Source organism: Pollicipes pollicipes, unplaced genomic scaffold (genome assembly GCF_011947565.3).
Source record: "Pollicipes pollicipes isolate AB1234 unplaced genomic scaffold, Ppol_2.1 Scaffold_7231;HRSCAF=8579_pilon_pilon_pilon, whole genome shotgun sequence".
In the NCBI taxonomy this organism is placed as follows: domain Eukaryota; kingdom Metazoa; phylum Arthropoda; class Thecostraca; order Pollicipedomorpha; family Pollicipedidae; genus Pollicipes; species Pollicipes pollicipes.
Window position 1 is genome coordinate 10,658,331 of NW_023597034.1, and position 27,333 is coordinate 10,685,663.

At 48.7% G+C, this 27,333-nt stretch overlaps 1 protein-coding gene and 1 long non-coding RNA gene across 2 annotated transcripts; both read left to right on the forward strand.

The window, feature by feature from the left end:
• Positions 1 to 11,083: 11,083 nt before the first annotated feature.
• Positions 11,084 to 23,206, forward strand: LOC119109375 (hyaluronidase; the record flags this gene model as incomplete). The annotated part of the gene is made up of 6 exons (XM_037232987.1): positions 11,084 to 11,317; positions 17,751 to 17,979; positions 20,194 to 20,330; positions 21,886 to 22,055; positions 22,408 to 22,498; positions 22,907 to 23,206. Coding segments are annotated over exons 1-6 (1,014 nt in total), but the record flags the coding sequence as incomplete, so codon positions are not given.
• Position 23,207: 1 nt separating this feature from the next.
• Positions 23,208 to 26,022, forward strand: LOC119109663 (uncharacterized). Its single transcript, XR_005095447.1, has 2 exons — positions 23,208 to 23,359; positions 23,674 to 26,022. It is a non-coding gene; the product is annotated as an uncharacterized LOC119109663 (long non-coding RNA).
• Positions 26,023 to 27,333: the final 1,311 nt, after the last annotated feature.

Here is a 27,333-nt window from a genome sequence, read left to right on the forward strand (position 1 = left end):
ACAGGTTTCAGGTGCGTCACTGTGTGCAGCAGATAATGATGCCATTAAACAATACGCAATCTTTCGCGTGTACATCAAACTTTTTGTAGACTGGTCATTTATTACTCTGTTATGCTTATGAAAACTACCTCACGTGAAATTAAGATGGCCTACGTAATAGGACAAACAACCATTCAACGGAAATCCACGCGTACCTCACGCAGCGTAAAAGCAATTTCATAGCAAGCATACATATGGCAATCCTATCAAGAGGGCATGTTATGTTATGAGCACATGTTGTTCCACACCAGTGCAGCAACAATCTCGTCCTAGCGTTGTGTTAAAAACGCATTTCTATGCATCCAACTGAATCAGTCTGCTTTTAGCCTCCAGCCCACACAACTTTTGGTCAATATGAATTATACATTTGAGTTGTTAAACGCAATGGAATGCTTTAGCTATTGTTGATTATGATTATGTTGTTAATTACAATTGTTCATGCCATGACATAGTAGATCTGATAAATTCGGTACGACGCCAAATTTAGACCGAAATTGCCGCGCACCGCTCATGATTCACGCAGAAGCCGTACGTAAATAGAGCAGCATTTCACACCCAAAGGAAAAACTAAAATTGGAATGGATTTGTAATTTGGCCAAATGGCTTGGCCCCAGAACTGGATCGATCTATGGTAGCTGAGTCCGTTAATGCAGCCGAATGTTTACCGCCCCATAGACACGAAACATGTTTTTTTTTTGCCGTATAGAGCAGCGCACATACCAACACCACAACACTCCCTGCACTAGTAATTGTAAGTGAGACACTCAAAGGTCCAAGAGGTTTTACTGAAACGTTCCTGCGTACGGAATGACAGAAGTTCCTTGTGACTGACCCTATTCCCTTTCCCCGCAACCAAAAACGCGTGCCGACGCCCATGGCCGCCATAAAAGTGTGCCTTAGGCGCCCTAAGGCCCCCTTTTCTTCCAGATCAGGAGTGATCGTGTCTCCAGTGCCCCCTCCCCCTCTGGAGCAGTCCTTGCAGGACTGCTATGAAGCTTAGACCAAAGACTATTTTTAGGTGGTACAAAAATTTACATGAAATGCCTTTCGCCAAAACAAAGTGGCCTATATTTGTTGAGATTTAAAAGAAGAGTCATTAAGAGATTAAAAAAAGGTCATCAGCTCCCCCAATCATTCGCAAAAATTGACACCTCTGCTGGAAATGCAATAGCATCCAAGCCTGCGACGCTTGCAGCAGAACGCCTGCTATGCGCCGCCGACGCGACAAGTAGCTTCTCCCGCTGTGGCCAGGTAGCAGCACTGATCACGAGCAAATATATAGATGGCGTTACCTGTATGCCGCAGCAGGGGGAGCATGCGGCAAACATTGCTTCACTGGCGATTTTCTGCCACTCATTCGTGAATACAAGCTCATTGGTGGCGGAAGGGATTTCCGACAATGAATTTGTGAGACTATTAATGACATGCGCGACCCTGTCGACCGACCCTGGCGTTACGTCCCGCATCCCCGGCATAATTTTCCATGCCGCAAGCCTTATTGACCTGGCTTGCCGGACCGATACTATTCAAATATTGATCTTTTCTTTGGAATTTTAGCTCGCTGGAATTCTAAGTCGAAAGTCCTGGAGAAATCAGTGTTGTCAAAACCAATGGCTGTAGTCTTAAATCAGCCCAAGGAACTCTGGCATGCCCAGCCAACATGGATCTCATTCCCATAGAATGCATGTGCAGCAAATGTAAACTTTAAGATATCAACTTTTTAAGATAGGACCCAATGTGACAAAAACACAAAGCCCGCAGACTAGCTTGCTTTTTTATTCGCCATTTTTGGGATCGGCTCTACTGAAACAGATCCCAGGCCCCGGCACATTTCAGTGCGTCGGAGCATGGGTGTCAACTTAGATAAACGCCACCCCGTTCTGAGTTGGAACTGAGATCAGCCTAATCGGTACTATGAACCAGACCAAAGTCGATTGCTCTCAAGTCGTGCAGAGCCAGAGTTTGCATGATAACGTACAGATCGCAGCAGAAGCCTGAAAATGGCGGACGCTATTGGCAACGTTATTGGGTTATTGGATCCCATCATTTCTAGAGCCTTGATTAAGTTTACTCCGATGGTAAAAAGAGCCTGAGGCAAGTTGGAGGTCGCTTGCGACATGGTTTGCTTCGAGCGCGTTTTACTGTGACATCAAAAGCAGTAAGTTCATAAAACCATAGGGGAAAGCGGGGCAAAATGAGGCACCCTGGTAAAACGGGCACCTGCGATTTCGGCTGTTAGAGGTGGCGTCATCGGAAATCAATGGTTTAAGCTAAAGCTTTTCTGACAGGGGACGGAAATGACGTGCACCGGGCCTTTCTATCGGTGGCCGTCGTTGGAGGAGGACGCGAGTTTTGGCTTTCCATTTTTTGTTATTATTTTTATGGTGATTTGAACGTTGTTTATTCTACGAGTATGATGAATCGTGAATTCAAAGTTGCTGCGCTTTGCTGGTGTATGCATTCAGATTCCTTGTGAGCAATTATGAATTGTTCGGACCAGTTTTCATTGCGTGTCGAATCATGTTGTGTTGTTGGCGTCCATGGGGCAGAATGGTTGGGGCAAAATGGGCACTCAGGGGTAAAATAGGACACAAAAGCTCCCGTTTTGCCCCACCTGAAATATGACTATCGCAAGGAAAGTTTGGCTTAAATAAGCCATGAACGCAATGTTTCAATGGTAGTAGCAGGCACATCAGTAGAGCCCGAAACAAGTGAATCGATCCTGTTTCAGTTCTATAATTAAACAGTGGTCGAACTACTGCGTCAAACTGGGAATGTGCGGCCTTGCGATTTATCGTTTATAATTCATGAAAGGTGTGCTTGTGATAGCTCTATGTTTATCGTTCCTTTTAGGCCTAATTGATTGTAATCATGTTGTTTAACAAATCTTATTTGTGAACATAAGAAATGCAAGTACCTTCCTATGATGACTTGATTCAGTTTCACGCATTTGCCCATCTCTTTGGTAGCCTCCATAACTTACTTGTTAGTCAGCAAACAAACAGCGACTTTCGACCGACCCATCATGAAAAAGTATCCTTAAAAGTAGCTTAGACTATAAAAAGGTGAAAAGTTAATACGTTTTTGGTCATTATTACATAAAACTCACCGTACATTTCGTACTTTTCCGTACATTTAAATGGTGTATTTCTCTGCATGCGCAGGCAATGGCGTAAGTACTAACGCATAGGTATTCTGTCTGACAGAACTGGCGTAAAAAATAAATTTAAGTTTTCTTTTCTCTGCTTATGGGCAAGACCCAGCAAATTGTAATAAGTTTTAATGTTTATTTATCATGTTGTGCCCAGAAACGCTGCCAACTCCAATAAAGTGGGGAAAAGCCTTACACTCGCTTTAAACATATACAATTCAATGTTTTGTTTTTAAATTATTAAATAGTTCAACGGTTTCTTGTTCCTTAAACATTAGGACTGACTTATTGTAAAGTATTACATAGAGGGTGTTTTATCATATCGCCCTTAATATTAAACGTAACTAATTTAACACAAGGAATGAAATGCCCTATAACTAACTAGTTGTAGGCATGCAGTTAGGTATTTTGCTTTGATAATTGCACTTGATTTTTCATAGCGGGTAAACGTTTTCCTAGTTAATAAAAAGGAATATGGGTACACTGGCGGGTCCAGGGAGGGGTGGGAAGGGGGGGGGGCCTAATGACCGAAGAGAAAAACCGATCGGCAATCCTGGAAGCAGGATACGATGGCGAAGGCCATCAAAGCAGTCAAGGTGGGAAAAATGTCCACCAAAGAAGCGGCAGACCGCCTTCCGGTCCCGAAGTCGACTCTCGACAGACGGCGGAAAAAGGCACGGGCAATGTCAATAACAGAGGCCATAGAGCAGATCCTGGGTCGACACGAATCTGCTTTCACGGAAGATCAGGAGCGATATTTGGTACAACACGTAATGGAGCTCCAAAACCGGATGTTCGGAATAACGCTGACTGACCTCAAGAAGCTCGCATATGAGTTCGCAGACAGAAACAAGATCACTCACCCATTCAACACGGTGACGAAAATGGCAGGGGAGGCGTGGATGCGATGCTTCCGCAAGAGGAACCCCACGGTCTCAATAAGGACACCAGAGGCCGCAAGCGTTGCGCGCGCCGCGGCGTTCAACTCAGTGTCAACGCGTTCTTCAACAACCTTGAGTCGCAGATGGATTCTGTCCAGTTCGGTCCCGCACGCATCTACAGCATGGATGAAACGAGATTCAACACGGTCGCAGCAAAACAAGAGAAGGTGCTGGCGAGGAAAGGGTGCAAGCAGGTCGGCCAACTGACATCTGCGGAATGAGGCACGCTGATTACCGGGGTGATGTGTATCAACGCTGCGGGGAGCTAGATACCTCCAGGTGTGATATTCCCAAGAAAGAGGGCCAATCAGCAGCTGGAGAAGGGTCTTGCCCAGGTAGCCTGGTGCTGTACCATGATTCTGGTTGGATGCAGAAGGAGCTGTTCGTGAAATGGCTTGACCATTTCATACAGCACGCGAAGCCCTCGAAACAGGATCCAGTCCTTCTCATACTGGATGGACATGCCAGCCGCACCAAGAGCCGCGCAGCCATCCTGCTGTGCAGGGAAGCAGGTGTGGTGATGCTCATTATTCCTCCGCACACCTCACACCGCATTCAACCACTGGACCGGACGTTCGTGCTTCCCGTCAGCACCTTCTTCTTCCAAGGTCAGAGAACGTGGCTCCGAAACAACCCTGGTAAAGTTACCACGCTGTATGAGATGGGGGAGCTGATCGGGTCAGCCTACGTGCGGGCGGCGACAGTGAAGACGGCGTTGAAGGGCTTCGAAGTCACAGGGATCTTTCCCACAAACCGCCATGTGTTTGGCGAAGAGGACCACGCAGCGGCAGAAACAACGAACATCTCGCTGGCTGGCACTGCAGACGCACCAGTGGGTCTCAACTCAGCAGCAGCTCCTCTGCCCATGCCTGGGCCCTCTGACGTTGATGTCTCGGTGAGCACGAACGTTCGGGAGTCCTCGGAAACTGTCACCGGAGACGCAACGCAGGCTGAAATATCGGGGCAGGGAAGCTCGACTAATGCCGAAACTCCGGCGAAGTTGCTCACCGCGGGGGCACTGCCAGATGATTTCTCAAACTCTAGCGATGACAAAGATGACGTTTTAGAATTGTCATGCTCAGCTGGACCGAGCCATGCTTCCCAAGGTCGAATAATACACCCGCAAGCTCCTATGTGTCCCTCCGCGAAATCCTCCTTGTGCCAAAAGTGCGCTCAAGGGAGGAGAGAGGTAAAGGACGAAAGAACGGTAAAACGTGCGTCTTGACTGGCACACCATACGAGGAGGAACTCGAGAAGAGACTCGAACGAAAAAAACGTAGACAGGGAGGAAAGAAAAATGACGACAGAAGTCGGTCTTAAGGACGAAAAAGGAGGAGTGTAGAAATTCAGAAACCGCAGCGTAAACAAAAGAAGCGTACGCCGCGAAAGCTTACCATTGAGGAGTCCTCGGACGAAGAAGATGTAGCTTGTCTGTACTGCGGGTCTCTCTTCTCCATGTCCATATCGAGCGAGTCTTGGTCGAGGTGTGCTCTCTGCGATAAATGGGCGCACGATGCCTGTGCAGGGATTGATGAAGAGGACGAGTGCGTGTTCGTGTGCGAACTGTGCCGGGATGACTAGGCAGGCTGATGTCTTGTCTAGTTTCGCCACTGGTCGTACCTGCTGACGGGTTCACTAGGCTGTGCTCTTCTCGTGTTTTGCGTTCACAGTGACTGAGAAGTGGATTGATGAGAAGAACGGGCGAGTGTTCCTGAGCGATTTTTGCTCTATGACTTTTGTGTTTGAGACTCGATTGTTTTCGTCTCATTGTGAAACCATTACGCTGTGGTCCTCTAGTTCTGTGTCTAAGCCATGCGGTAATGGCTGTCGCTTCATACTAAGCTGTAATACACATTTGCTGGCCATTAGAACTTTTATTCGTGGGATCATACTGAGGAAAGGGGTATGGAGTGGGATGGTTCGAATAAAATATGAGAGCTCAAACTTAAGCAATATAGCTATTGGATGTCCAGATAAATTCCTACTCACCGAGCAATGCATTTATTGATGCGTTCTCATTAAAAAATGATAACTTTGAAAATATTTATTTCGCTTATTCAGTCTTATCACTTGTCCGTTTTGCCCCGAATACTGCTTCGTTTTGCCCCAAGCCAGGGGCAAAATGAGGAAAAAACATTGCCAGATATTTAGGAGGATCACACTTTAACATGAAGAGGTATCAAGCCAGCGCTTTTATAAGAGATAGAAAATTCATCAGCCTTCCATATCCACCTGCTAAAGACTTTCTGGACAGACTTATGAACTTCCCATATTAAAAAAACCGTTAAGGTGTCCGTCCTGCCCCGCTTTCCCCGATATTTTATAGCTTCTCATGAATCAACAACTGCGAGTCCCGAGCTTTTGTGAGCTTAGCTAACAATTACAAAAATGGCGTATGACATTAAATCAAGGGCCATGCGATAACCTTCGACGACTCCGAACATACGCATTTTTATTTCCTCAAGGTAAGTCTCAGTGTGTTTTCTTTATGATCAATTCATAAAAACAATGTGTTTTATCGGTAAAAAGATTGACTAAGAACAAACTACCGCGCACATAACAATGAAAGCAGTGCGCATAAAAACAACGCACTTTTGATCATAGTCTGCTTCAGTGACAATCTCAGTGATTAACAACCATACCATCGCCTTGCATGTAAGAATGAGAGGCTCGAATAAAGAGAACAATCACTTAAGTAAAGTCTGAATACCCTCGGGAGGGATGACGTAACACACAGGGACACACACGCACACACACACACACACACACGGATATGGCCTTTGAGACTTGTCGCTGAAATGAAAATTATAGACTTTTGACCGGTCGTAAAGTGTCTCCAGATAATCACCTTCAAGTTCACACTTAATGGATACATCCATTCATGTACATCGGCTGTGAAAGGTAGCATTCTATAGTCCTGTGAGCTGTGAAATGAATCGCTCAACTTTCGGTACCAACGCACGGTAAGCTCGCACCCCTTTCCGCATATGCATATAAGTTTGTTCTCAGTTAGTCTTTTTGACGATTAGGCAATGTTCCAGATATGAAAATGCCGAAACATTGCTTAGATAGAAGGAAATAAGCGTGCTTACAACTATAAGCTTACTTTTAAGAAGGAAAGACTGCTCTAGACAATACAGTTTCTGGTTTTAGTAAGTATGCTCCTAAATATGTCATTGTTTGATTGTGTCATCGTGTCTTCCACAACATTTATTGAGAACTTAGAAATCGTGCTCACAAACGCCAGATATGAAAGACCCGGCACTTATATTTCTCTTGGCCTTGATTGTCACACTGCCAAGGGAATGACAGAATTTGAATGACGTCATCATGTCATGGATGCATAGGTGACCTTGAAATAGTCATCCTAAGCTGCTGTTGGCTGCACTTGGGAAACGAATGGGACGTGCAAGGTCCCACGCGTCCAGCTGTCTGCGACCTGACCGCAAAAGCTTGGGTGATGGGCAGATAAGAGCGATCTCCTGGTGAGCGCGGGTCCGTGAGTACCTGGAGACTCTTAGAAGCGTTCAGTCCGCTTCCGATCTCGTCATTTTTCAGCATTGCTTCTTAACTGACCGCTGCACCATGGTAACCCAAAGTGGCTCTCTGGACGAATACCTGATCTCGCTAAACCGTAGTATCGGCTCTAACTCGTCATCTCTTTGCTCCTGACAGGCAAAGCGCTTACTTCAAGACAGTTCAAGGTGGGGATGACCTGAAGATGACGCGGAGCTGGAGGGAGATTTGTCAGAAATTTACTCTTTTATGGTGGAGGACTGCTGAAAAAAATTTCACCGCACAATGTGCGGCGCAATGTATGTCCCTTCGTACCTTAACTGGGTTTACAAAAACCTCAGAGCTTCTGCTTTTGTCCGGCCGTCTGAGGCACGCAGTCGGCGTAGTACAGATTTTTCAGTCCGGTCTGCTGCAGGTCGGCACAAGATCAAGTACAATTTTACCCACCTATGCTGCTGAAAAAAATTTCACCATCAAAAAAAAAATCACCATCAAAACCATACGTTCACGAACAAGTTGAATTTCAAATGGTGAAGCGGAAAACGGGGCACACCAGCCCGACTCGACTAACATCCGGACATGTTTGGAGTTGTGCTGCCATGTGGAAAGACTGCGAGAAGAGCATCCGTGAAGGTATCACATTTTTTTTTTCACGTCCCTACTGCAGACGTACATACAGCCGGCGGCGCGTGTTCGGTGGGCTGAACAGAGTACGGCACATGTCAGCCATCTTCTCTGTTCTGTTGGGGCTCCAGGGCAGAACCTCGGATCGTATTTTTTCGACGCACATAACTTCGTGCACAGGCCTTCGCGTCGCGTATCTTTGTGCGGAACTGTTGGTAACTGCAAAGCTTTGCGATCGCCAATATACACATGGACTCTGTATATCAAAACTTCGGATATTCAAATTTTAGAACATGCAAATGTTTGCATTAACCAAGGTTTGCTTACGCACTTCTTTTTATTGCTTTTGCATATGCACATTTCTTGAATTCAGCTTCTTCGTAACTTATATTCCTCGCATCACGTTTTTCGTGTGTGTCTTCACAAACTCTGAGCCATAAAAAGCCACAAAGCCTATTGCAAAGCCCGATGAAAGGACAGACTGTTTATCGGTAGCTGTACTGGTCCTAGATCACGCCGGGTTCCAAAACTACGGCAGTGCAGCCAAACAGGCATGCGTTGAAATAGTTACTTCCTATGCGTACAGCATAACTGAAGACTTAAGTCCCGCCCGGCATAGCAACTGGACGCAACAGATATTCATAAAGAGGGGACAAAAATGAGACAATTGCTTAACAGTAGGGCAGCGAGAAGAATAGGATGACTGATGCGTGGGATCATGACCTTTTTGGCGAGAACGTGCATTGATGAGCAAAAATCGTCAATGGTAACGCAGAGATCGTATCGAATGGCATTCTGTGCGGAAAACTGGTGGAAAAGGAAGACAATCAGCTGAGTGAACTTCAGTCATCGCGCATCCCAGTTTGCGGACTAAACTCGTTTCAGTTGCAGGGCGCCATTGATCTGTACTAGGAACTTCGGCGCCAGGCCGTCTGCCGTGCCACTCCGAGCGCGGCCGCACCACTCAGAACCAGAACCGGCCGCACGCCATCGACAGCGGCCGTTGGCGACATGTGAGGTGCTGTAACTTAAGAATGCTCACATTGCCAAGGGCATAGCCAATATAGCTGCTGCTCATCGTGGCATCCAGTGCTAGCTGCGACAAAACATGAGTGGTTGAGCTGTTTTCTACGCGTGCATGGGTGGACCAGTACATCTGGGCGCCATCTCCAGGACCCCGAGCGCTGAATTTCCCAGGATGTTTCAGACACGCTTCCATACAAACGTTCGCCACTGCCCCAGGCGGTATTGCGTCATCGGCCGGCTGGTGAGGTCGCGTAGCAACCGCGGGCGACGCCGGGGAGCGGCACCAGTAATTACTAGTAGCGTCCCGCGGTCGCACCCTCTTAACCAACCTTACCCGGGATCGCGGCGAATACCAGGAGGGTCACTGTTTTGATGACTATTTGCGGCTCTCGCTTTTGCGGAAGACGCCCCCGGAATGTCGGTGGATTGCTAAGGCCCGACGGCCACGCTGGCGTCGATCCTCGGCTGGTAAGCCTTACAGCATGGCGCACTCGTTCGCGTAGTTGGCTTTCAAGGAGCGGTTTGCCCATCGACCAGACACCAGGAAAGGAAAGGGGGTGGGGGGAGGACAGAAGAGAAACCATGTAGGCCTGGGATACGAGCACGACGCGGTACGTGCCGCGACTGGATATTGCAAACAGACTCATAACAGTTTAAAGATGCATCATAACTGTTGCGGGTAGGCGTGTTTCGTCGTTGTGGGGTCCCATTTACAACGAAATTTTTAAAAATGGTTGCGTACATTTCGAAAGCGAATTTTGAGTGAACAAAATGGGCACGGAGCCAGGATGTATCCCCAAAAAGGACAACTCGCGCCGCTGCCAGACTGCCTGCAGTCTTACCAGCACCATGATCTGTGAAGGATGTCAATCATAGCATTGCAACCTTGTAACGATATTCATTGTAACGAATCGCATTATAACACGCGCGTCAGGCCCACATGCCTGGCCATGAGGTGATACACGATGCGCGTAACGTTCTTAAAAAGGAGCAACGCGCACATGCCTGGCACAGATGCTTGCAGAGCGGGATCGCCAACAGCTGATGGCCATAACGCAGCGATATGCAGCACGCCAACAGAAAGCACGCACCAATTCCTTCGTTTAACTTATGGGGAAGGGGAGAGGAGTGGGCGAGTCGGCAGCCAGACTTTCCAGAGAAGGTGCAGGCGATTCACGATACAATGCAAGCACAGAACAACAGATATCGAAAACGCTGTGCTGGGCTCCGCCTCCGTAGCCGTTGGCACAACGAGCGGGATGTGTCGATTGGGATTCGTCGCATGCCAGACATGCCGGTCTGGGGCACCAGACTGATACTTTGTCAATGCTACTTTCGGTGCTACGCCACCACTCGCGTCGACTGCGGTTTTTATTTTTAGCGGCTCACGTGTGTATATAGAGCGATCCCGCGAGTTATAATCGGCCAATCTGGCTCTGCTTATCGCAGAGAATGCACAACTACGAAGGTCTCGATTCAACCTTTGAGGTGTCGTGGTCCGCCTCGGGCGCAATTCCAGCTTGCTGAGAACGAAGGCCTCTGGCTCCGGGTGGACCCAAGCCGGAGGAGGGCCTAGCCCCCCCCCCCCCTCCCCCACAAATCCTGGATACGCCACTGACATCCTGTCTTCATCAGCGAGTTTATTGTGACGTCACCGGCGTACTGTGCGTGTGCGTGCGGCGGGCTTGTGCGGCAGGTGACCAACCAATCAGCAGCCATGCCCCCGGGCGCCGTCAGGGCCAACCCTTCCCATCACATCACCCCTTCGTCCGGATTTTGGGTCAGTCCTCGCCGTGGCCTCACTGCCCGACCCGCCACCTCCCATCTCGCCGGTCTCGTGCGTTAGCACGGGTGGCTACTTTGTCTTTCATTAACTGGTAGTTGCCCACGGCGTTCTCGACGGCGTACGAGAGCGTGTTTTACGAGTGCCACTATGAAGATGCTATGCGCCGTCGTCTCGGTGGTGCTGGCTGCGTCTGCCACGGGACTGGATGTCTTCTGGAACGTGCCGACTGATGAGGTAAGCATGAGACTATGGCAAGAGGCCAGAGCAAGAGGACATGCATGGCGAGAGCGTGGCGGTCGGCCGGGTGATAACCACAAATTGATAAAAATGAGATAACTTACAATAGATAATATAATAACCCAATAAATGACTTGATAGCTGACTTATAACTGATAATCCGTAGCTGAGTAACCAGACGCGAGAGAAAAGGCCGAGTCGGCACGCATCAGTCGTCGCGGCGAGGACGCTCAGCGCCACCAGTTGAGACTGCGCTGACCGTTGGCGATCAGCTTGCGCTTCACTGAACCAACCATGCGATGGAGGCTCGCAGAGTACTCGAGCCGCGGGCGAAAACGCACCTGTTCACGTGATCTGACCATCGGATGCATGCTCGCGGTGATTCTTCAGAAGAATGTAGTAGCAACGTGTGAACTGCTGGCAAATGTCTTGAAACATTTGCTGAGTTTAGAAAAACCCCGAGTTAGAGCGCGCAAGCGCTGACCCGACATTAAACATTCGGCTCCTGGTGCCTGGGGCTGTGCCCAGGTGCTCTCCGCCTCCCTCATTATCAACGTCAGTGCATTGGAAACCACCCACGAGGCAGATATGGCACCAAGTCACGCCTCCGTGCCGATGACCAGAGAGTTATAACGGACCAAAGCACGCACCACGAGCCGGACTAGAAAAAAAGTCACTGGCATAGGTCAAAATCATACCGCGTATAGAGACCTTTACCCCTACTGGCCTTAATATAAGCAAGAAAGGTCTTCAGCTGTTGGTTTTTCGGCATCATTTCAAAGGTTCAGAGCTCTTAGCTCAGAATTCAGAGCTCTTTCTGAGGTTCAGAACTCTTATGTCATGCTGAGTCATCGGCCTTCAATATACCAGGAAGTAATGGTTACACGATGTTGCAGAGCAAACTTTGGTTACATAGACAAAGTTACGTTTCGAGCAAGTCATAAGCTGCTGAAAACCGCTGGTTTGACAACGCTCAATTTTGGTCACTCGTGTACGATCGATCGAAGCCCGGTTTGAAACGTCGGGTATTGTCGATATTAAACAGTGCCTCTTATTACATTGGAGGAATATTGGACGTACACATAGCGTATTGGTTCACGCGTTGTGTATATTGAAGATCGATAGCACAGCTTACGAACTCGGGACTCACGATACCTTGAACGCACTGTAAGAGAACGTAGCGTTCATTCGCCCCAATCCGTCCAAAAACCGACTGGCACATGCTAGCGTCGGGCCCCTGCCGCCGCCTCAGCGGCCGACCCTTGCACCCCGGCGAATCGGGAGACCCGCGGTCACGTGACGCCCCCCCCCCCCCCGGCATCCAGTCCGATGCAGAGCTCGGAAGACAGCGAAGGCGAGGGCGCATACCCCGCACGATCGCACAACACGCACCTTATGCGTGACATCGAGGCGTTATATTGCATGTGGTTTCTGTCGGCCGTTCGTGGCTGATATTCACGCACAGACGCGCCTCATTAGGTCCGTGAGCTTTTGTACCACGCGCCGGTGAGTTAACCTATGAAACAAGTGCTTCAGACAGAGGCGGCCAACACCTGGGGCGACACCGAATGGCGGCCGTGCGACGGGCGCTCAAGTAGCACCACCGGAGGACAACACTGCACAAAGAGACGCGCTGGCATTAAAGAATGCGATATTTCTCATCTTGAGCATTGGTTGACAAAACGCTTTATTAACGTCCTTTTAACGGCGTGTTTGAAAATAATAATTGAGAAGGGTCGCTAGCGTTCACACGTTTTTGGAACTTCTTAACGACTTCATCAAGGAAGCCTAAGATATTCTTTCACTCCACACACGGGAAAGAGGTAAGGCAACGGATCCGGCACCGGTAATATTGAAGTGCATACTCGGTACATTGTGGCGTTCCCCTTCTATTTTTTCGGTTTTGATATCTTGCTGGTTAACCTTTTAACTTTTGCGTTCTGATATTTTTGACATATTTAGCCTCAACGTGGGCTTCAATTACGGTCAGCGCAGCAGCTTGGGCTGGTGGCGTACCACTCACAGCACGGCGATAAGGCGCAGCGAGCCAAAGTCTCCGTTGCGCATTTAACAAATGTGCCGGTATTCTTTAGTTTGTGGAATTGGGCTTAAAGGCTGCTTAAAGCTGTACCTGGCTGAAACTGTACAAGCCGACCGGAAATTGTCTGAAAGGTGGAGTTTAAAGCGTGGTTGGAATCCCGAGTTCACTTCAACCGGACGCTGTTTGGGTAAGCATCTGTTGCAGGGACGATTTATCTATATGGCTCCAGGGCGGTGGAACAAGTCACGTGTTAACACGTAATATGTCACACCGTACATCCTATACGGTTTCTCGCTTTCTCGGGCACTCGGCGCGCATTACAAATCACCATATCTTTGGGACGCCCTGCTCAGCGTGCAATGAGCTAGGGAATAACAGACGTCGTTTTTATCACCATGCAAATAGGCAATGAAAGAAACACGCTGTTTTTTGGCAAAATGGCTCAAAACGTGATTATAATATCGTATACTGTAACGCGATTTTTAAAAATGCTCAGTCATTCGTAAGGATCAACGACAAATGCCACCGTCGGAGAAAGCTTGCCACATATGCTGAAATCCTTTAACAACGATGTGAATTAGATGACAAGTAGCTAATGACAACAGTTGAATACAACTATCGAAAGCTCCGACTACGTACATGTAAGAATGAAAAGAGACGGCCGTCAGCGCCGCGGTCGGCCCGTCTGACCAGGCCCGTCTGACCAGGCCCGTCTGACCAGGCCCGTCTGACCAGGCCCGTCTGACCAGGCCCGTCTGACCAGGCCCGTCTGACCGGGCCCGTCTGACCAGGCCCGTCTGACCAGGCCCGTCTGACCAGGCCCCGCCGGCCGGCGCCCCCACGCCAGCGAAGGGGGCGAGCCCCAGCCCCGCCCCACCCGTCCTCCTCTTCGCACCGCCGGACCGGCCCGCGGATGACCGGGAGCGGAGCTGTCCGGGGATTACCGGGGATCTCCAGACGCCACCAATGATGCATCAATAGGTGACAGGTGAATAGGGGGCCCACACCATTCCCTCAGGAGGCAAACCTCCGACAGGGAACACACAATCAGCCCCAGGTGGCTGCGGTAGCGAGTCGCTGAAGTTTTTCTCACAGATAGGTAAGGCGCACACGCTCTCTGGCCGTGTTCGTAATGACTTGGCGTATTTTCTCTTTCTGTTATCACTATGAGATCAACAGCATATTTCGTTTAATCGACACTAATTATAATTGAGATGCTTCAGTGTGCGAAGTTTTCGTTCCCTCTTATACAGCTGCCAGTCCGTTATGTCATTATTTGTACGCCTTCATTTGACATGCAGGATGTTTACACTATCTGTTCGTATCTTTACTCCCGGTGATGTAAATAATTCCAATGTTTGAACAGAGAGTAAGTGCCAAAGGAAGTCAAGCGACAAATTTGGGAGGAAGATTTGATGTGGATGAGTACAGCATGGAAACTGGAATAAAAATGAAACATTTTTCCGCCCTTTGTTTTCTGGCCGAATGACACGCCGGGGTGGTTTGCTGAAATGTGGTGGCGGGTTGTTCTGTAATATAAATATTCCACACAAGTAAGCGGGAAAGCGCATGAACCCACAATGCGACCTTCATCATAATCCTAAAACAAAAGACATGTCGTGAACATATCTCACTAACGTTATGGTGTATTGCTGTTCGTGTTGTCTCTCAGTTTGCTGCCAAATAGTTTCACCTTGCGCTGCCATGCGCTCGGACATTTCGGTTTATTGATAATATTTATTTCCCCATTTTTATCCTCTGCTGCTATAGCCACGCAACACAATTTGGCAAAGTCCTATGCACGTTGTTCTGTACAACGCCAAGTCCCATTTCACTTCCGCGAGATGTCCCGTTTTTTCCCGCCCCCCCCCCCCCCCCCGGGCTGTCCTAGGTATCGCTCAGTGTCAGATCTTGCCGCCATGGTTGTTCTCGCAAGCATGAATAACAAACGCTTTAACAGCAACGTGGCGAAAGGCTGCATCGAATAAATAAAGCAATCTGGGAATACTTTAGATGCATGTTCGTTAACATGCTCCCTCAATTCACGTTTGCATCATTCTTTTCCTGCACTCTATCTGCGGCGCAAAAGGACAAACTTGAAGATTTTGTGACCGGGAATATTGCAATAAAATGTTTTGAGATCATTCGATGATACTTCAGAGGCGCTCCAAACACTCCAAAGCAGTCGCCAGTCGCGCTCCAAACACTCCAAACACGCCAGCAGTCGCGTCCAGACAGCGTGCTGGCAGTGACTGCGCCGCCACCACACTCCAGCGCGTCGTCTCCGCCTTGCCGCTATCATGCCTTCTGCCTCAGTGTTTTGTCATTCAGTGACCTCAGACGCCTTTCCTTGACGGCTCTCCAAGCGGGTGTTATACCACGGTAGGTGCCAGATGTGAGATATTAATGGCTGATGCACATTCCAGTGCGGAAGCTACCCTTCTTGACACTGCATCCATCAGTGTATGCGTACACTGATGGTGAGCGCTGTCGTGGCTGGGGGGTCATCGTTCGGACCCTCGCAAAGGAGATGCCCTCGTGACGTTTCCGCACAACTACGCGTATGTTTCTTCGCGCAGCCTTCATGGGCAGGAGGTGATGCGGCACAGTTTTTCATGGCCGCTGCGATTCTGATGAAATATGTCGCTAGACTTTCTACAAGGTCTTTGGTAAGTTGCAGGCCCTTGGTAGCTGGTTTTGTAGTACCAACATTTTTCAAGAATGATAGCACCCAGACATTCCAAAAATGAAAAATTGCAACCATGCAGTCAACATCTTAAGTTCCAACATTCCTAACTTTATGCAGGGTTTTAGTTGCGGACTTTCATCACTGATCAAGACCAACAACGATTTTGTTTTGCTTAGGCAAATCTCGACATCTTTTCTCGCATGAATATTTTGTTCTGAGTTGAATCATTGAACGATGCAAAGAAAGATGGGGTTTTTCATGCTCCATCCGCTTTTCAATATTTATGTGCATACTTCTACCAGGTGCAGTACTCGGGATTTTGGATAACTAGAATGCTGATTCCATTATTTGTTGGTTTATTAGCCTAAGCGCATTCCCTGACCTAAAATAACCGAGCCAACTTCAAACGCTTCAAGGCCTTGTAGACTTGCCGGCTGTTCAAACGGCGCAAGGGTTTATCGCGGCAGACGCGTACATCAGTTTATCCTGTGAAAACTAGTTGGGCCGTGACTGTTAATGAAAGTCAACCAGCTTTGTTTTCCGCGGAGCAAGTGAGAAACAGCGGCCGCTTGACAAAAGGGTGATTCGAGAAACAGTTCCGCGGCAAGGACAGCTCTCTACGGTTCAGTTTCGTGAACCAGTGAAGGCTGCAGCTTCGGAGGGCATTCGGAAGTCTGTTTTAGGATGCTTAAGAGATAGAAGAGCTTGGCATTCGGTCGCTGTATTTTTCACAAGTCTCTATGCGACTATCCAGCAGGAATGCTGGCAACTCATTGAACCAGCATTTGTATGCATACGAAAAAAACATTCTGGCAAGCCCATCATATCATCTCAATCAATCGCAGCAGCGGGTGAAGCATGATGGGGATATGGCACTTGGATCGAGTCCAGCAGTTTTCAAACATGACAACTTTGCAGCATGGCACTTTTACGTGCGTCGATTTTCGTGATACAAAGCGAGTTCAGCTGTTTGAAAGCCGTGGAAGCCGTAAGGCTTATGCGTGAAACTGCCGATGGTTTGATAAAGCCTTAAACTGCGAGGTTCACTTCAAAGTCGCATTAAAAGTGATCATGTTGTGTTATGTTGAAAGCGGTTGTCGTTGTCGTTGATCATTTTCCCGTCCGTTGAAAGCGGGCGTAGTCGGTGCGGAATAACACCATGGCGGATTGGCCACCAAGCTTCGTAACGCGCCCACCCAGACGGACCCTGTGTGTCAGCGCCTCACGCATCACATCTCACTGGCGCGCTCATGCCACCGCCGGCCAGCGGTGTACTATCAGCACACTGAAGAGCATGTTCAACACAGGCCGTTCGCGTGCGGGTGCCTTGGGCGCCGCCAGAAGCGCAGATTATGTCATCTGTGACCCGTGGCAGCCTCTCCGAGATGGCCCTGATAGTGCGGCATCGCCCCCTGATCACCGGTCAGCTGACCCAGCCCTTACCTGGCTTATATGACGTCATCAGGTCACTGCGGTGTAAAACTGAACACTGAAGCACTGACGGTTGTCTGGTTCTATGTGAGGCAACGCGAATCAGATAGCCGCAATACAATACAACGCAATAAAGCACAAAATCAAAATGTAAAAGCTATTAGCGTGAAGATCCTCGGTGCAGTGCAGTAGCGTAATCCCTAGACCTAACCCATGTTGTTGCGTTTCCGACGGCGTTCGTGGTTTCTGACTTGACTCACGCGTTCCAGTGCCCTCCGAACGTCAAGTTCAATCTGGCCGAGTTCGGCATCACCCAGAATAGCGGCGACCGCTTCAAGGGGGACAAGTTCAACATCCTCTACAGCCCGGGCATGTTCCCGCGCGTGCTTAAGTCGGGCCAAGGGGTGAACGGCGGAATACCACAGAGGGGCAGCTTGGAGAAGCACCTGTTCCACCTGCGGAACGACATCGAGGATAACATCGCGCCAGACTACACCGGTGAGAACGCCTACAGGGACGGTGAGGGCGATAAGAACTGAGGTGGCTGTTGTGGGCTCACCTGCGCAAGTGATAGTGCCAGCGGTGCGCTTTTCGGCGAAAAACGACAACACGTAACAATTGGTGATACAGACGATAGCGCTGTCATCGTGCGTTGTGCTAAGATTCGAGTGAATGATTGCAGTCGTCTTCCTCGTCTTCATAAATAGGCTCCACAGCAGCGTTGGAATACCCCTGTTCCCTAAGTCAATGATTTATAGCATACACTAGCAAATTCACAAATGGAATGAATGACTTGGATATTGACGGTGTTTTGGTCTGGCAAGGCCCTATCACTCTGGTTGCGAAGCTCAATGAATTTGGAATGGTTTACATTTCCGGTAACGGCACCAAAATTATTCACGTAGATACCAGTTACAGTCCCTGAGGTACGTGCCCGTGTATTCCTCATGGCCCCTCTCTCTCTCTCTCTCTCTCTCTCTCTCTCTCTTCTCTCTCTCTCTCTCTCCTCTCTCTCCTCTCTCTCTCTCTCTCTCTCTCTCTCTCTCTCTCTCTCTCTCTCTCTCTCTTCTCTCTCTCTCTCTCTCTCTCTCTCTCTCTCTCTCTCTCTCTCTCTCTCTCTCTCTCTCTCTCTCTCTCTCTCTCTCTCTCTCTCTCTCTCCTATCTAGGCTCCAGCATGTGATACTTGAAACCGAGCCCCACAAGGGCGACGTCGACCGCCGCCTGGTCGATTAATGCCGAGCTATGGGTCCCAGCAGCGTTAATCTTGCCACCTTTTGTCGGTAAATTCAACTTTACCATGTAGTAATTCAACTTTACCTTTACCGTTATCAATTCACTGGGTACAGAGGTCTGACATCAGTCCTTACAAGGCGCACCAAAACGAGCGAATCCATGCTCCGCGCTGGAGTGGACGTGACTGCCGCACGGGTCGATCAATATAGCTTGTATGTAGATGTAGATGTCCGTGCTCTTATTCTCCTGATCTACAACAGTGGCGTCCATGCTTGCCATTGTGGCTCTGGATTATGGGAATCTGCATCTGGTGCACACCTGTGCAGTGAAGCATTTCGAAATTTACAGATTTCACGATTTCCATGTTAAATGCTGAAGGTCAGATGACGTCAGAGGGCAGGATGGAACATGCTGAGCAATGCGACACGGTAAACTTTCGCTACCAAATTCGGCCGTTGACTTGGAATTGCGCGATCGAATGGTAAGGTCAGGGCTCTCACAACAAGCACTTGCTGAGCTGAGCTCTTATCTCAGCAATCCATCCATCGAAAAGGTTTTGATTAAATCTTTAAAAAAGTGATGTAAGGTAAAATTTTGATGAACTTGCGATATTGCGGGAAATTAATGATGGAACATCTTGCATACTGCTCGAGTTAAAAGCGCCATGAAAATATTATAGTCCAAATCCGGTAGAATTGCACTAAATGTCGGTAAAAACTGCGTCACGGAGCGTTCCCCTGTTACCGAGGATGTTACCCGCCAGCCTGTGTTCAAGGTGCGTGCACGGGGCAGCGACCCTCGCTGGCGCACACGGGTACGCGGAGCGGAGTTGGTGCGGCCTCTCCGAGCGGGGCGCGGCAGGCGGTTACTCCAGTTCCCGCGACGCGGCGGCGCTCAAAGGCTGCTGGCGGCCCGCCGCCGGGCGCATCTCTCGCCAAATCGTTCTGTTTGCCGCATTTCGATAGAGCGGGCATTACATACCGGTGGCGTGGGGGGGGGGGGCTGAAGGGGAACGCGGGGTCGTTCACTCCGGACAAGGGTTCAAACCACGAAAACACGGACAGGAGGCTAACGCACCGGTTCGCTAGGATGTGTGGAAAAGGAAGAGCGAACCTGCGCGTTCTCGCCGTTGCCATGGGGACGGGCTGGTCAACTGATGGTTGCTGGGATACCTGGCGTCTGGCGGGTCCAGCACCCTCGCGCTGTGGTCGCACTGACGATGAAACGCAATCAGTGTAGGATCCTGGTTGACTGACATCGTTGCAATTTATTCACTAAAGTCGCCGACGTAGTCATGTTGCATCGACGTGCTTCCCGACACTGTCGTCATTAAAATGGGCCAGATACACAAGTTCCGTCACAGGGTTTCTCCTAATAGGCTGAAAATCCTGTGTCACTGATGCACACCTGCTTAAGTGACGTCATTGATCCACTCTCGCCGCACTGACGTCGCTGAAAGACTCTGGGGTCATCTCCAGGACCGGCTGTGATCGACTTTGAGGAGTGGCAGACGACGCTGAGAAGCAGCGGAGTTCTCAAGTACAGGAAGATGTCCAAGGAGTATCATCGCCTGCAAACCAAGCTGGGCGCCATACCACACCTCGACAACGTTACGGTACTGCCAGACGAGCGGTGTTCAGCGCCGACATTTCGTTTTGGTTCAGATTCCTGGTCACATCACTCGCTGCCAGGGGCGTACTTTGTAGGAGAATTTGTAGTTGCAGCCTCTCAATCCCTTTGTTCAGACCCCTTCCACCAAACTTTAAGATTATAGTTTCTGCACTTTGAATGTGAAGCTGGTTGAATACGGTGTTTGCTGTTGTCTACCCTAGGGTCTGGAACCGGCCACACTGTGCCGTGCAGATTCAGAATGGCAGTATGCACCCCTGCGCGGTGCTGTATCCACATGCGCACTGCATTCATCCTACCATTCGCATAACCTCGCATAAGAGTGGCGAACCCGACGAGCCGATGTAGGAAGCTCAGCCCCATTGTTTGGAGTAGCTTACGCACCGCATGTCATTAAATGCCACCCTTCCGACACATTTCAAAAGCATACTCCAATGAAACCTTAGGGTAAGTTGGTCTAAAAAAGGCGGTAGGTACTGTTAATGCAGCGCTATCAAGGCAAAATAAGAATATTAATCTTAATCATGTTTTACTCCAAGTTACGTTGTCAGCGCTCTGTACAACGCCACACGTCTCCCCCGCGGTTGGCACGATCGCTGCCGCTGTGGCAGCTCTGCTGCTGAGAATAAAAGAACGTTTGTGATTGGCCCAGCGGGCGTTAAGTGCATGTTACCGAGAAGCACATTGGTCGGGGTTTTAACCAGCGTGTCACTTTGGACCACGCGATACTCTCACTCCTAAGGCCCAAAGTGCGTCTCGAAAATAGCCACCGTGGTAAATGCTATTGCGAAGAAATAAAAGCCATAGTACGACGTTTCGTTGAATTCGCGGGAATTCGCGCATTTGCGAATTCTCAAGTTCGCATGGATTTTTGGCTGAAGCGTTTCAAGCTTTCGTAGCATTTATTACACAAACATTTTGACAAATTTGTCCATCGCAAAGCTTACAAAACACACGCTGGAAAAGCATGGCAATTGAATGTATCACTTTTATAGTGGAGATGAGGGAGTCCAATGAGATCCGGGGGGGGGGGGGGGGCGGGGGCGGCTGCTTCAAATCGAGACCAGAGCTATTCAGAAGCATTTCGAGAAATCTGGTGTATCTGATCAAAGTCTGAAATATTTTGGTACGCGTCTGGTTAAACAATGCGTCAAAAGTACAAAAAGATAGCATGTTCCCTTAAGCACAGCCGCCGTGAAGAATGTCTGCAAGTTCATCCACAGTCGATGCAGCTATACTTCATAGAACATTGGCGCCTTACCTCTGCTGTCTTAGCACTAACAGCATCTGTCCCGCGACGGAAGTAAACGTTCCCCATCTGGTAGCTTAAGAACTTGCACTGGGTTAAATTTTTTTCCACAAATCGTCTTAGGCTCGGCGCTATTTGCCTCACATGTTAGGTCCAGTCCCCAATCCCCCTCCCCATAACACGATGGCTCCCGCACCGTTGTCCCTATTCGTTGTTATAGCAGGCCGGAAGATGCCAGCACCGCTGCCGGGATCTCCCGTCTTCGCTAACTAGTTCCCGCTCCGGCCACCAGGCGGAGGCGCTATTCGAGCGCGCCAGCCGGCCGTTCCTGGAGCGGACCCTGCAGGTGGCGCGCGAGCTGCGTCCGGACGCCCTCTGGGGGTACTACCACTACCCCTACTGCAAGAATTACCAACCGCACGTCGACTACTGCGCTCCGGCCATCAGCGCGGACAATGACAGGTACGTTGGTGCTGCTCTGTACGCCGGTAGGCAGATCCTGCCCCGTTTTGTGCAGCTTGCGTGTTGTTCGTTAGTTAGCGTGATCGCTCTGGACCTCATGTGCTTCTCTGATGAGTGCTGTTGCGGGTGGATGGGCTGTGAATGATAGAATGCACCGTTGCGAGGCTATGCTTTAGAGACATCTGACTGCGCAAAATTCAGATAGAATTGAATATCTTAAGCACTTTGGTTCTTCCCTTCTCTGCTTTGGTTGGTGCCACGCCTGATTTAAGCACCACCAGTTTTGAAATCACTTGATCATTAGGTCAAGTAAGTGGTAAACATTACACCATATTCATGTGGCCTTCCGCAGATCACAGTGGATCTATAACAACTCGGTGGCGCTGTACCCATCCGTCTATCTCCTGAAGCACAACTATACATCATGGGACAAAAACGTGCAGGTGGGAATGCTACATGCCATGAAAAACCAGAAGCACTCGTGTCAGCTTACTTTTCCTATGTCTCCTGCCAAAGTATCTCTGTTGTGCTTAGACATGGCGAAAGGCTCACCGCAGTGGCATTTGGATGTTGTTTCATATGCTGAATATATTTATTATTCACACTACACATTTGACATTACGTAGAGACATCACATTGCTTTGGTAAATATTATTTTGGCATCAAGTAGGCAGGCAATCGGCACAAAACAGCTCATAAAACGTAGCTATTATTTCAAAAATATGAAGGAAAATAAAAGAATCCTTAACAGCGTGCGGGCCAATTCAAGTTGAACAAAAACAAGCAATGCAGCATAACCAAACAGCTTATTTCCGATGGATATCAACGCCAGTTTTCTCTTCCCTCGCCAGACCCGGGTGATCCTGGAGGAGACGGACCGTTTGGCAACCAAGGCAGGTGGCCGCCCCGTCTACCCTTACACCTGGTTCGGTTACCACGAGGTCGTCAACGACTACCTCTCGCCCGGAGACCTGCTGGCCACCATAGGCCAGGTGGTGACGCGCCAGCCGGCCGGCCTCATCATCTGGGGCGGCAGCAGCAACGTCAACAGCTCCCGTCTCTGCCGCCAGCTGCGAGACTACGTGACGTTCCGCCTGGGACCGTTTATCCGCTGGATGCTGAGCCGCACGGAGCGCCAGCTGCGGACGCTCGCTCGCCGCCTGGCGGCCGGCCCAGAAACCTTCAACGCCCAGGTGGCGCTGCTGGAGCGGCAGGGCGTGTTCGGCTCGTGGCCAGTTACGGCCGAAGCGGCTGCGCGTCGGCGCAGGGTCGGCACGTTCGTCGAGGAGCTCGACTGCTCTTGGGTGAGGAGGGCTGCTTTGCGCCTGTGCAGAACTGAGCCTCTGTCGTTACGGCGCCCACAACGGTCACAGGCGGGGCTGCTTCGTAAAATTTGTGCTAGTCGAGCCCCGTTGCCCCGTTGTCCATGGTCGAAATGCTCAACGTGATTAGATGGCTGCTTATTTATGTTTTACTAAGATTGGACATTTCAGTCAGTTGAAATGTATGTAGAGGTACGATGACAACGGCACGGCAGTTAGCTTTGCTAACCCTTACCCGTGCATGCTACAACATAACATTACTCACGTACCTACAGAAAAGGAACGCTCTGTTTCAGACACACGGCCAAAGAAACGGAAGCGTCTGCTGAAGAATCACGCGGTCTTCGGAGTTGTCACTATTCGACGTCATTGTACCGGGTGGATGAAACCGCTGAAACCTTTGATTCTCCCCCAAGAAGCTAATATTTCAGGTGCCACGAGGACAGAAGTAGTGAAGAAGGGACTGATGTGAGTGGGTTACTCTGGACCCGTTCAACATCAAGACCGATTGATCGACGGCGAATGCGGGTCATGCTTAGCCACCTGTCTCCTCGCTTACACAAACACCATCTCGGCCTTAGGTCCCGGAGCGAGCTGGCGTCTATGGACCGTGTATTGTTTGCATAACTCCTCAATGCTGCGTTTCGCGGCCAGAGCTTGTTTGACAACTTACTTCTGTTGCATACCGATAGCGCACGAACGCCCGACCCTGGCACAAGGCATGCGTATGAGTGATGATGGACCTGCGTTGTGAAGAGCTAGACGCGGCCTGGGACGTGCCGCCCTTGGTTGGGGCCGGGGGTGGCGCCACTAATTTTTGGTAGGGGTGGGGACGAGGTTGCAAAACCACCACAGCATTTGCATTAACAGAAAAGAATGAGAGAGCATGTGCTTGATACCGGCTTTTTGTAGACATTGACTGTGCTCGGCCAGTATAGGAGAATATCGCCGGGCGGTCTGTTGGAGTCCTAGAAAATCGCACTAGCTTGGTGACAGTGCAGCCCTTCCGATGTGAGGTAACTTCATTATGGTAAAAGTTAGGGATATGGGCCCTGCGTGAAGACCTATGAGCAATGTATTTTGTCCTGCAAGAAGACTGATAGAATATGGGGACTGATCTGCCTATTCAACGCTAGAGGGGTGCCCTCCCCTCCCCCCCGTCTCCCAGTGGCACCGCCCCTGGTCGGGGCGGACGCGTATGCGTAGCAAACTTACGGCTGTACAGACTTCCGCACAGTGCACGTTCTTTCCACCTTCCTGTCACTCTCATGATTTTACTTTATCTCGAGCTTTCGTACTTTTATCTTCCGATGTTTCAGAGTTTGACACTGCTCAATGGGCTTGCGACAATGTGCAGACAATCGGGGACAAGGTAAATGCGTGATGTGTATTTAACGAATGGTTTGACGTGCGCGACAACACTTGTCTTTACTGCAAAATATACGCGCTGAAGGAAGATTTACGTGGATCGTCTAGTTCGGCTATTCAAACCAGTCAAAATCCACGCCATATTTGGATAAAAAACTGACATTCCTCTCTGATTCCTCTCGTAGCAAAATAACAAAAAAGGGACTATAAGCGAGTCTTACTACAAAATACCACACATGCTGGAAGAATATGTGTGTCCAGTGCATCCAGTGTCCAAGTTTTGTGTCCAAAATCTATGTGTCCCAAGTATCCGGGGCCAGGGCCAGTATTGCCATTTACACTTTCGACATTCGTTTTTTTTTGGGGGGGGGGGGGGCAATGAAACCGCGATTAACGTCCTGGATATTTTCCGCCCCAATACCAAATGACACTGCGTGTCAAACCTGGTGAAAAAAATAAAACCATCCTGCTTTCCATGCCAAGGTTATGACATGGGGGAGAAGGACCAAGGGAGAAATTCGGTCAGAAACTCAGTCTAGCGACGCCAAGGAGACCATAACGTTTGCCGGTTGATTTTCTCTTAAATGTTAACAAAGATATGTGAAAAGTTGTTTAAATGGCTGTCTTTTTTTGCATGGTGCTCATGTACAAATCCACATGAAACCAAAAGGCATCGCGCACACGATCCCTACTGGGATAAAACTTCCGCGATTTTCTGGAAAAGTGCACGCGACTGGGGTACAAATAAAAGATGCTAACACAGCGTCGGAAGACCAGAATTATTTCTTCTCGGAAAGACTCCATCTACCACCAAACCCATATATCACTGCCCGCCCCGATCAGCGGATGCAAAGTTGCCATTGGAATAGCTGCAGTCTGAGACCGTTTCTACAAACACCAGCCGTTATTTGTTTTCTTCGAGTAACTAGCCGTGTGTACATTGGTAGACCATGTCGGGCCTCAATTAAAAATGCTTCCCCACATCGAAATACTTCTTATCTGAGAAAATAGTCTTTGGCCGCGAGTCAACATGTTTGATCAATATTCGCCTAAACTACAGCTGTTCGGAGAAGAATACGGCTGAAATTTGTACAAATTGTTTTAGGTTGTAGTTCTTGCTGCAGAATCTTCACTCGCGCTCAGACAACCGCTTGATGGTAAATGGCAAGTGTGGTGAAATGATGTATTTTCGATAAGTTTCAATGTCCATAAGCGTGATGGCTGTGCGCAGTGTTCACCCCTTGTTATGGCTTGACCCAATACAATCTTTAATGGTCTTTTCTTAGCTTCCTTCTCCGATGTCATAATCCAGGAAGTGTGAACACTGCCACTGCTGTTACTAAGAGGAACAGTGTGAGATTTATTTCCATGCTCCGACACAAAACAACACTTGGCGAAAGGCATGTAAAACATGGACGACATGAGCCATTCACGTTGCCCGTTTTGGGCATAAGCTGAACTGGTCTAGGAATACATCAAGTTATGCAGGACGTCACAAAGTCTGTTTTTTTGCTCACATTTATCATGTGCTATGTGTTAACGTGAGTAATTTCCGAGCATTGCCATTATTCTAGAAAACAATTGTTTTTTTCAAGTTAAATCTTAACAGGTTTTGGTTTAAAGGCCATCGCAGCTTTATGTTAGGCAGAAACCGAATTTCACTGCATTTACTCCAAAGGAAAATTTTGGAATGTTTGAGTGACTTATGTTTCTCTTTCACTCCACGCAGTCTTGGGATATTTTCCTTCAAATCGGTGTTGGTATTTTTAAGCATATCCATATATATATATATATATATATATATATATATATATATATATATATGCAAGCATATAGGTTGATGTATTTAGATATGAGATCAATGTTAGAATAATCACGAGAACTTGAATTTTACAAATACGTGATTATAAGAGTTGTGTCTAAAATTGTCACCCTAAAAATGCCTAATGAAGAATGACACTTCGAGCAATATAAGTTATACCAGGCCATGCAATACGACAATCTATGTCTTCTTTGTATCATGAGCTTTGGAGCCATTTTGATTTAAAAAAAACAAAACATAAAAACGGCCACCAGTGCTGCCTCCGCAGCGATTTTGAACAAAATGTATATATATACTTATATGCATAAGTATAGATGCTATTTTCCTATAGCTGTGCGCTACAATATATATATATATATATATATATATATATATATATATATATATATATATATATATATACTGTGTCTGTATGTCAAGAGGTGTAAAGAATGGTTTTGCCACAAGTGGAGAGATCGAACGACTGACATCTTATCGCATTGTTCGGCAATTTGGGCATTCACAAAATGAGTTGGGTGAAGTGAGCTGAACGGTGAAAAATGACCCAACCTATCCAAAAATATACCAACAAACGGGTTTCTCCCCCGATTCGGCCCACTTTCTTCTCAAAGTAAGGGGACTGGGGCCCAAGTTGGAGGAGAGGCTAAATCCCCTCCCCCTGAGAATGAAACTCCCCCAGGGCATGATATAGGTGGAGAATGCCGCACGGCAGATTTGATAACGGCCATCCAGAGCTCTACTGAAATTAGCAAAAGGTCACATCATT